Source organism: Sinohyriopsis cumingii, chromosome 9 (genome assembly GCF_028554795.1).
Source record: "Sinohyriopsis cumingii isolate HCF-2022 chromosome 9, ASM2855479v2, whole genome shotgun sequence".
NCBI lineage: Eukaryota > Metazoa > Mollusca > Bivalvia > Unionida > Unionidae > Sinohyriopsis > Sinohyriopsis cumingii.
The window spans coordinates 90649853-90662051 of record NC_142969.1 but is presented as its reverse complement, the minus strand read 5'-3'; the positions used below and the strand labels follow the sequence as shown (position 1 = coordinate 90662051).

The 12199-nt window shown below is 36.1% G+C and overlaps 1 protein-coding gene across 1 annotated transcript in view; it reads left to right on the top strand.

Moving 5' to 3' along the window:
* The window catches only part of LOC149792224 (small ribosomal subunit protein uS9m-like), a 66958-nt gene that overhangs the window by 13130 nt on the left and 41629 nt on the right, over positions 1–12199 (top strand). Inside the window, exon 4 of the mRNA XM_089970755.1 lies at positions 10945–11007. Within this exon, the coding sequence (XP_089826881.1) occupies positions 10945–11007 (63 nt within the window). The remainder of the gene's footprint in view (positions 1–10944; positions 11008–12199) is intronic.

Below are 12199 nucleotides of genomic sequence, written 5' to 3'. Positions count from 1 at the left end.
CCACAGTTAAGGATTATAGATGTACAAAGATAAGCCACTGTTAAGGATGTTAGTAGTACCAAGGTAAGCTGCAGTACTGTTATTGACTATAGAAGTACCAAAATAAGCCACAGTTATAGACTATAGAAGCACCAAGATAAGCTACAGTTAAGGATTATGAAAGTACATATATTAGACACATTTAAGGATGATAAAAGTACTGAGATAAGCCACAGTTAAGGATTATAGAAGTGCCAAGATAAGCTACAGTTAAGGATTAAAGAAGTGCCAAGATAAGCCACAGCTAAGGATTATAGAAGTACCAAGATAATTCATGGTTATTTGATTATAGAAATGCTAAGATAAGTCATGTCTGTTTAATTATAGAAGTACCAAGGTAAGCCATGGCTGTTTGATTATAGAAGTACCAAGATAAGCCATGGCTTTTGATTATAGAAATACCAAGATAATTCATGGTTATTTGATTATAGAAATGCCAAGATAAGCCATGGTTATTTGATTATAGGAGTACCAGGATAAGCCAAGGCATTTGATTATACAAGTACCAAGATAATTCATGGTTATTTGATTATAGAAATCCCAAGATAAGTTATGGATATTTAATTATAGAAGTACGAAGATAAACCATGGCTTTTTGATTATAGAAATCCCACGATAAGTCATGGATATTTGATTATAGAAGCACCAAGATAAGCCATAGTTATGAGTTGTATAAGTACCAAGACAAGACACATTTATGGCTTACAAATGTCATGATAATCCATAGTTATGAGTTATAGAAGAACCAAGATTATCTATAATTATGGCTTATGGAATTACCAATGCCCCTTTGTTATGAGTTATATAAAATGCTATGATGACACATTATCCCAAAGTTACGATTTATAGAATTGCTACAGTGACCCTTCAATATAGATTAATAAAGTGCCAAGATGGTCCTTAATTATGAGTTATCTAAGTGCTATAGTGACACATATTTGATTTGATCTAATTACCTAGATGGTCTACAGTTATGGGTTATAGGAATACCAACACAACCTTTACTTACAGGTTCTTGAATTACCTAGATGGTCTACGGTTATGGGTTATATGAGTACCAACACAACCTTTACTTAGGGTTCTTGAATTACCTAGATGGTCAACAGTTATGGCTTATAGGAGTACCAACACAACCTTTACTTGGGGTTCTTGAATTACCTAGATGGTCTACGGTTATGGGTTATAGGAGTACCAACACAACCTTTACTTAGGGTTCTTGAATTACCTAGATGGTCTACAGTTATGGGTTATAGGAGTACCAACACAACCTTTACTTACAGGTTCTTGAATTACCTAGATGGTCTACAGTTATGGGTTATAGGAGTACCAACACAACCTTTACTTAGGGTTCTTGAATTGCCTAGACGGTCAACAGTTATGGCTTATAGGAGTACCAACACAACCTTTACTTGGGGTTCTTGAATTAGCTAGATGGTCTACGGTTATGGGTTATAGGAGTACCAACACAACCTTTACTTAGGGTTCTTGAATTACCTAGATGGTCTACAGTTATGGGTTATAGGAGTACCAACACAACCTTTACTTACAGGTTCTTGAATTACCTAGATGGTCTACGGTTATGGGTTATAGGAGTACCAACACAACCTTTACACAGGGTTCTTGAAATACCTAGTTGGTCTGTGGTTATGGGTTATAGGAGTACCAACACAACCTTTACTTAGGGTTCTTGAATTACCTAGATGGTCTATGGTTATGGGTTATAGGAGTACCAACACAACCTTTACTTACAGGTTCTTGAATTGCCTAGATGGTCTACAGTTATGGGTTATAGGAGTACCAACACAACCTTTACTTAGGGTTCTTGAATTACCTAGATGGTCTACGGTTATGGGTTATAGGAGTACCAACACAACCTTTACTTACAGGTTCTTGAATTACCTAGATGGTCTACAGTTATGGGTTCTAGAAGTACCAATACAACCTTTACTTCGGGTTCTTGAATTACTTAGATGGTCTACAGTTATGGGTTATAGGAGTACCAACACAATGTTTACTTAGGGTTCTTGAATTACCTAGATGGTCTACAGTTATGGGTTATAGGAGTACCAATACAACCTTTACTTAGGGTTCTTGAATTACAGTGGAACCCCGCTACAACGCGATGATTGGGGTCCATAAAATCGGATCGCGTTAAAAGCGGGGTCGCGTTAATGCGGGGTTTTACAATATTTAACTTTTTTTCCGAGAACATATACGTGTATACATGTGCAATGATCAAAAGTCGGCTTATCATCAGATGAATATTAACTGGAATGCATTAATTAAGATATATTCAAAATAATCGATGGCTAATATATTTATAGGTTATTACTGTGCATTAAAAACATTTACTAATTTTTATTTGTTTGAACGATAATACAGATTGACCGATAATACCAGACTATCGCTATATCATGAAAAGTGTATCAACACCGTATGCTACCGTGCCGTCGTGGCATGCAGTTCATCCATAATGGATGTAATTTCATTGAAAATCGTACAGATTTAAAATATTCAATAATTTTGTAATAGTCTGAATTCGTCGTGTAAAATATAGGATGAACAAAATATTGAAACCATTTACTTGCCGTCTGATATCGTACGGTCATTGCATGCAGCTATTCCCGGGTCTACATACGGTGTCTGTATTGGATATTATTTACTTTCAACTGTTTGTTGTTTGATCACACCGCCAAGCACAGCACACATGTTGGCGGCTTTCGTCCTTTGATGTTTATTAAATTGTGCGACTCTTGTATCAACCACAGCTTTGTCTGCTGCTTGGCTGTGATTGCAGTTAAATAAGAAGCCCATGTCGGCTATTGTTTGAGCAACGACTGTTCCCGGGTCTACATACGGTGTCTGTATTGGATATTATTTACTTTCAACTGTTTGTTGTTTGATCACACCGCCAAGCACAGCACACATGTTGGCGGCTTTCGTCCTTTGATGTTTATTAAATTGTGCGACTCTTGTATCAACCACAGCTTTGTCTGCTGCTTGGCTGTGATTGCAGTTAAATAAGAAGCCCATGTCGGCTATTGTTTGAGCAACGACTGTATACAGATTTCATGGAAGACAATCACAAAGACGATTTACTGGCTTTACTCATGGATCCGTAATAAGTAACACTTCCGATAATGTTTACTTCGGCTTAACAATTCAAAAACCTAATGAAACCAGTTTTCTCTTCTAGAGTAGAATATGGAGCTTCACCACAACCTGTTCAAATTGATAAATTTCAGAAGCCAAGCGTTGTACACACTATTTCTCGTACGTTATATATATCGTATTATTTTAGAATTCATACACGATCACTTCTCCAAAATCACTTAAAGAACCTGGATAAATTGTTAAGTTCCGATCGTTTATTATTAAAAGTCATACGCGAATTCTTCCACCAAATTATAATAAACGTTTTACACACTATTTCTCGTACGTTAAACAAATATTTTCACAGTCCGATAAAAATACACGTAAATGAATTTAAATTTCAGGAACCATGCCACGATCATATTATTTTAAAAGTCACAACTAATCTCATGCCCAAAATGAAGTTAATTTCTTGTTTTGTTGTTTTTACTTTTCTCCAAATTTTTTTTTTTCATGTGTGAATGAATATACGAAATTTCGGGAGCCATGCTACGACCGCGTTATATCCGAATTCGCGTTATGGCGGGGCGCGTTATAGCGGGGTTCCACTGTACCTAGATGGTCTACAGTTATGGATTATAGGAGTACCAACACAACCTTTACTTACAGGTTCTTGAATTACATAGATGGTCTACGGTTATGGGTTATAGGAGTACCAACACAACCTTTACTTTGGTTTCTTGAATTACCTAGATGGTCTGTGGTTATTGGTTATATGAGTACCAACACAACCTTTACTTACAGGTTCTTAAATTACATAGATGGTCAACAGTTATGGGTTATATGAGTACCAATACAACCTTTACTTAGGGTTTTTGAATTACTTAGATGGTCTACAGTTATGGGTTATAGGAGTACCAACACAACCCTTTACTTAGGGTTCTTCAATTACCTCAATGGTCTATGGTATGGGTTATAGGAGTACCAAGACAACCTTTACTTACAGGTTCTTGAATTACCTAGATGGTCTATGGTTATGGGTTATAGGAGTACCAACACAACCTTTACTTAGGGTTCTTGAATTACCTAGATGGTCTACAGTTATGGGTTATAGGAGTACCAACACAACCTTTACTTACAGGTTCTTGAATTACCTAGATGGTCTACAGTTATGGGTTATAGGAGTACCAACACAACCTTTACTTAGGGTTCTTGAATTACCTAGATGGTCTACGGTTATGGGTTATAGGAGTATCAACACAACCTTTACACAGGGTTCTTGAATTACCTAGATGGTCAACAGTTATGGGTTATAGGAGTACCAACACACAACACAACCTTTACTTAGGGTTCTTGAATTACCTAGATGGTCTACGGTTATGGGCTATAGGAGTACCAACACAACCTTTACTTACAGGTTCTTGAATTGCCTAGATGGTCTACAGTTATGGGTTATAGGAGTACCAACACAACCTTTACTTACAGGTTCTTGAATTACCTAGATGGTCTACGGTTATGGGTTATAGGAGTACCAACACAACCTTTACTTACAGGTTCTTGTATTACTTAGATGTTCAACAGTTATGGGTTATAGGAGTACCAACACAACCTTTACTTAAGGTTCTTGAATTACCTAGATTGGTCTATGGTTATGGGTTATAGGAGTACCAACACAATCTTTACTTACAGGATCTTGAATTACCTAGATGGTCTACAGTGAGGGATTCTGGACGTATCAAGAAAGTCCAAAGTATCAAGATGCACACAGTTAAGGATTCTGAAATGACCATGATGGCCCTAGCTAAGTGTTAACTGGAAGTACCAAAATGGTCTAAAGTTAAAGTACTGTTCTGGAAGTGCTAGCATGGCACACAGTTAAGGATTCTGGAAGTACCAAGATACCCAGTTTTGAACAGTTCAGTATGTGTCATTATGTCTCACTGTTAAGGGCTATGGAAATGCCAAGATGGTCAACAGTTATGAGTTTTTATGCAGCAATCAAGCTGATTGTCAAGATCACTCAAATGCTAAGTGTTGAACTTGTCTGTTGCCAGTGTCAACATTAAGACTAAAACTCATTGGCACCTAAACTATCAAAGGAAGAAAATGTTTTTGTGTGTTTGAGGATGTATGTTGTGGTATTTATGGATGCATGTGTGTATGTACTAGCTTGTGTAAAGTCTGAGCCAAGATGGGATTAATATTTGTATCTTGCCTTTGAATAGAAGACTGTGGTACATGTGTAGCACTGGGCTGCATTATGATACATGTGTAGCACTGGGCTGCATTATGGTACATGTATAGCACTAGATTGCATTATGGCACATATGTAGTGCTGGGTTGCATTATGGTACATGTGTATCACTAGATTGCATTATGGCACATGTGTAGCACTGGGCTGCATTATGGTACATGTGTAGAACTGGATTGTGTTAAGGCACATGTGTAGCACTGGACTTCATTATGGTACATGTGTAGCACTGGAATGTGTTATGGTGTAAATGTAGCACTGGACTGCATTATGGTACATATAGCACTGAACTGCATTAGGGTACATATAGTACTGAACTGCATCATGGTACATGTGTAGCACTGGGCTGCATTATGGTACATGTGTAGCTCTAGATTGCATTATGGCACATGTGTAGCACTGGGCTGCATTTTGGTACATGTGTAGAACTGGATTGCATTATGGCACATGTGTAGCACTGGACCTCATTATGGTACATGTGTAGCACGGGACTGCATTATGGTACATATAGCACTGAACTGCATTATGGTACATATAGTACTGAACTGCATTATGGTACATGTGTAGCATTGGGCTGCATTATGGTACATGTGTAGAACTGGATTGCTTTATGGTACATGTTTAGTACTGGAATGTGTTATGGTGTAAGTGTAGCATTGGACTGCATTGTGGTACATATAGTACTGAACTGCATTTTGGTACATATAGTACTGAACTGCATTATGGTACATGTGTAGCACAGGGCAGCATTTTGTTACATGTTTAGCACAGGGCTGCATTATGGTACATGTTTAGCACTGGAATGTGTTATGGTATAAGTGTCTCACTGGACTGCATTATGGTACATATAACACTGAACTGCATTTGGGTACATATAGTACTGAACTGCATTATGGTACATGTGTAGCACAGGGCTGCATTATGGTACATGTTTAGCATTGGGCTGCATTATGGTATGTGTGTTACACTGGGCTGCATCATATGCAGATGTGCAACAATCTTTGTATTCATGTTTATTACTGGGTTTGATTGTTTAAGAATCGGCTAGGAGTGAGAAATTTGTTTACATTTTTAATTGTTTATACATTTTCAGGTTATTAAATACACTTGATGTATTGAGACAGTTGGGTTTGGGGTGTGTGTTTGTGTGTGTGTCTGTGTCTTTGTGTTCTGGAGATAAATTAATCAGTTACCAAATTTGTTAAAAACTGGTTACTGCTAATATTTATTTTTCAGTAGTTGTCCAGGTAATTCTTACAGCCTTATTGATAAGTTCTGGAGATGGTCCATAGTTAACAGTTCAGGAAGTATCAGGATGGCCTATAGTTAATGGTTCAGGAAGTATCAGGATGGCCTGTAGTTAACAGTTCAGGAAGTATCAGGATGGCCTGTAGTTAACAGTTCAGGAAGTATCAGGATGACCTATAGTTAATGGTTAAGGAAGTATCAGGATGGCCTGTAGTTAATGGTTCAGGAAGTATCAGGATGACCTATAGTTAATGGTTCAGGAAGTATCAGGATGGCCTGTAGTTAATGGTTCAGGAAGTATCAGGATGGCCTATAGTTAATGGTTCAGGAAGTATCAGGATGGCCTGTAGTTAATGGTTCAGGAAGTATCAGGATGGCCTATAGTTAATGGTTCAGGAAGTATCAGGATGACCTATAGTTAATGGTTCAGGAAGTATCAGGATGGCCTGTAGTTAATGGTTCAGGAAGTATCAGGATGGATTCTTGTTAATACTTCTGAAAGTGTCAGTATGGCTGATAGTACAGGGTTTTAGGAGTTCCAAACCAACCTATAGCTAAAGATTCTTGAAGTTTCAACATTACACTTTTTTAAGGGTTCTGGTGGTACCAAGATGGCTGAGGGGCAACAGGTGGCTAAGTGGTATAAGGTTCACGCCTTTTCTAATCATTGACATCTCACTTTAGTCAGTGTGGGTGTGAGTCTCAGGCTTGGCTAACATGGGTATGTGAGAAGGCTTGCCAGTAGCCTCTCTTTTGTTGGTAGTGCTTCTCAGGGGTTTTTCTAGGCTCTTCCTCCACCACATAAACTGGTATTGCCTATCATGTGCTGAACAAATAGCATTAAACCCATAACAACCAACCAGCCAAGAACGGCTGATAGTTAAGGGTTCTGGAATGATAGCATGTTAATGGTTTTTGAAGTTCCATGGTGGCCCATATTGAAGAACTCTAAAAGTACCAAGGCAGCGATTAAATAAGGGTTGTGGGAGCACCAAGGTAGTTCATAGTTATGGGCATGAAAGTACCATCCATAATGGACAACAAAAATGTTAAGGGCTCTGGAAGTACCAGGATGCTCATTGCTAAGGGTTCTGGAAGTACCAGGATGCTCATTGCTAAGGGTCCTGGAAGTACCAGAATGCTTATTGCTAAGGGTCCTGAATGTACCAAGATAGTCATTGCTAAGGGTCATGGAAGTACCAGGATGCTCTTTGCAAAGGGTTCTGGAAGTACTAAGATACTCATTGTTAAGGTTCCTGAATGTACCAAGATAGTCATTGATATAAGTCCTGGAAGTACTGAGATGCTCATTGCTAAGTTTCCTGGAAGTACCAGGATGTGCATTGCTAAGGGTTCTGGAAGTACTGAATGCTCATTGCTAAGGGTCCTGAATGTACCAAGTGCTCATTGATAAGGGTTCTGGAAGTACCAAGATGCTGTTGGCAATAGGTCCTGGAAGTACTAAGATGCTCATTGCTAAGGGCCCTGGATGTACCAAGATTCTAATTGCTAAGGGTGTATGTGCCCAGATGGCATTTATTCAGGGTTCTTACCAGTCAGTATTAGCTAACCTTGTATGTGCCCAGATGGCATTTATTCAGGGTTCTTACCAGTTGGTATTAGCTAATCTTGCATGTGCCCAGATGGCATTTATTCAGGGTTCTTACCAGTAGGTATTAGCTAACCTTTTATATGCCCAGATGACATTTATTCAGGGTTCTTACAGGTTATTATCAAGATTGGTTCCAGGGCTACAGTCAGTAAAGATAACATTATATGCACACTGTTAGCATGGCATACAGTTTGACTCTTTTGAATAGTCTGTCCTGTCTTGGAAATTCATCAAAGATAACATTATATGCATACTGTAGTGTGGCATATGGTTTAGCTCTATGGAATAATAGTCTGCCCTGTCCAAGGAATGTTCAGCATGGTGGACCATTGCTTGCACTGAGCTAGAATGGAATTGAAATCTTAACATTTTAGTTCTGCTGTTATACATTAGCTGATATTGTCTTTAGAAAATATTTAATACATTTATTCAATGTCCTCGGGTTAATATTTCTAAATGCACATCAAGCAAATGCCATTTAGGGTAAATTAGGCATGCAAGAATGATTTTGCAGTATTAATTAGGGTTACCTTATGACCTCTATTTCCACTGGTGGCCCCAGAATTTTTATGTTGAAATACCCCAATCCAAGGTAGAAACATATGCTTTTAGGAATTTTTCCCCTCATTCCATTCATATACATAATATATGTTACTGGATTGGAACTATCATTTTACCCTTTTCCTTATTGGAAGCCATCTTGATCTTACAAAAGATTGCCAATGCATTTTATGTATAATAAATATTTTGATTCTTCAGCATAATGTGCATCTTTAGACCATTCAATTTTCATAGTGATGGATATGTTGAATATTTATTCTGGATGTATAGATGGCAGTAATGCTGTTAATGGTGGATACATGAATTTTGTGCATTGAATTGCTTACATTGAACACAGGGTCCAAGCTTTTGTCTGTTTGAGTGTGCTTGGGGTTATGGTCTGGTGTGAAATTCTAAATGACTTTTTTGGTAATTTTACTTTTGGCAAACCAATTTTGTTTTGGTATGACATTCAATTTTATGCTTTCTTATTGAAAAGGGAATAGAGGTTTTAGTAGTGTTCATTATTCTAGTTTGTTGACTTAGGTTTGCCTGGCAAATATGTTGCAAAGAAGAGTTCAGAACTTTAATTTGATGTGAAATTATCTAAAGGTACCATATGATTGTAAAACAGCTTTATGCCTAGTAACATGTAAAGGTGACATAGAAATATTACAATGCAGCCTAAATTTATGTTTAGATGAATAAAGAATACATTGGTTGACTTCATATCCTCCATCTCATATTAAGGACTTGTTCTAAGAAACTTGCTTTTGTGCTGCAGAACACAATTATAGTAACCACTACAAGAAAAGGCAAATTCTCCACAAAAGAAGAACAGAATTAGGGCATTTTTTTCTCTTAAAGTGCATTTTTTGCAGCACAGTATCTTTGCTCAGTATACGATTTACATATCTTTTAAGTAGTATGGAAAAATGTTGCAATTTTAGTGTTCTGTTCTGCAGTTAATTTTTTCATATTTCAAATTTCTCTCTCATTTTTCACAAGTACATAATATTCTGAACTTGTTTCTAAGCCTGTTTCTTTTCCCAGCCATTGGCCATCTATTTTATTGAGAATATGATTCTGCAAGGATAGAGTTACTCATACTGCAAGTAGAGAGTTACTCATACTGCAAGGATAGAGTTACTCATACTGCAAGGATAGAGTTACTTATACTGCAAATAGAGAGTTACTCATACTGCAAGTAGAGAGTTACTCATACTGCAAGTAGAGAGTTACTCATACTGCAAGGATAGAGGTACTCATACTGCAAGGATAGAGTTACTTATACTGCAAGTAGAGAGTTATACTGCAAGTAGAGTTAACTCATACTGCAAGGATAGAGTTACTCATACTGCAAGTAGAGAGTTACTCATACTGCAAGTAGAGAGTTACTCATACTGCAAGGATAAAGTTACTCATACTGCAAGTAGAGTTACTCATACTGCAAGTAGAGTTACTCATACTGCAAGGATAGAGTTACTCATACTGCAAGTAGAGAGTTACTCATACTGCAAGGATAGAGTTACTCATACTGCAAGTAGAGAGTTACTCATACTGCAAGGATAGAGTTACTCATACTGCAAGTAGAGAGTTACTCATACTGCAGGTAGAGAGTTACTCATACTGCAAGTGCAGAGTTACTTGTACTGTGACTAAAGAGTTAATCATAGTGCAGGTACAAAGTTAATCAATCTGCAGTTACTTTACCCACAATGCAAGTACAGATTTACTCATGTTGTGAGTACAGAGTTATTCATGCTAGAAGTAGAGTTAATAGTACTGCATATGGATTACTAATACTGCAAGAACAGAGTTATGCAAATTATGAGTACATTGTTACGCATAATGTTTTTATGTAAATGCATGCATATTCGTTGTTAAATGCTTTGGGACTTCTTAAATTTGAAAAAAAGTGCAAAGTTGAACTGATTCTACATAAAGGTTTTGAATAACTTGATTCATAGTGATTCCTTCACTTTCTTCTTCTTGTTCATAGCGCAGTTTTGTGTCTTTGGAAATCTTTGGCTATTTACCTGATGCCATTACTAAAAGAACTGCTGGAAATGTAAATTGGGAGCAGGATCCTGTTTGGAATATTAATAAACTTAGTGAAAGAAATCACACATTTCTTCAATATTTATTTTTCTTGTTTCAGAGAGCAATACAGTACCTGTTACCATCCAGCCTGTTCCATTTTCGAGCTCGTCCATTAATGAAGGTAAGTTTATGTACAGCAATTTTATGTGTTATTATCTAAATGAAGGTAAATTTTTGTATGGTAGTTGTATGTGTTATTATCTAAATGAAGGTAAATTTTTGTATGGTAGTTGTATGTGTTATTATCTAAATGAAGGTAAATTTTTGTATGGTAGTTGTATGTGTTATTATCTAAATGAAGGTAAATTTTTGTATGGTAGTTGTATGTGTTATTTCCTACTGGTAAAGACAAATTAAAATGTTTAAAATGTTATGTAGCTTTCTTTATAAAAAAAAGTATTTTTATGTGATACAGATTCAGTGGTTTTGATTTGTACATGGATATAAAGGACAATGTAATTTCAATAAGTTCATCTGCTGTAGAGATTTTCCTTTCAAAAGTTTTTTAAAAATATATTTTAGAAAAGAATGGTGATGGGTGAAAGATTATTTATATACTTCCAAATACATTACTGGTTACAGGTATCATTGGATATCAGAAATTCTGAGCAAATATGCAGTTTTTTCTTAAGTAGAGTTTTAATAGAATTTATTTTACAAAAAACTTAGAAGTAATGGTTTGTCTTCTATGAAGTTTCCTGCTACTAAATAAACATTTTTAAGTTCTGAAAGATTTTGTATAAACCTTGATATGGCTAATTTTAACAGTGAAATGAATAAATGGAATGCGGAATGAATACATACAGAATACAGAATGAAAACAGACACAGAATGGAAAAATTAATACAAACAGAATGCAGAATGAATACAAATGAAATGATGAATACATTTTGAAGAAAACAGCACAGATGCAAAACAAAGAATGCAGAATAATGAATATTAACTGAAAATGAAACTAAATCCTAATGCAGTTCATGATTTTATTTGAAAGTCTGTAATTTCACGATAATCCTAATTAATGTCGAGAATTTATATGAAAATATATTTTTCATGATAATCCTAATTTATTTAATGAATTTGTTTGAAAGTCTTTATTTTTCCTGATATTTCTAATGGATGTCCTGAATTTATTTCTAAGTCTATATTTTTTGTGATATTCCTAATAGATTTAATGAGTTTATTTTAAATTCCATGTTTTTCGTACTAATCTTATGCATTTCATACATTTATTTGAAAGTCGGCTTTTTTCATGATAATTCATGAAATTTTTTGTTTCAATAAATCAAAGATCAGATTGTTTAAATTGATGATCT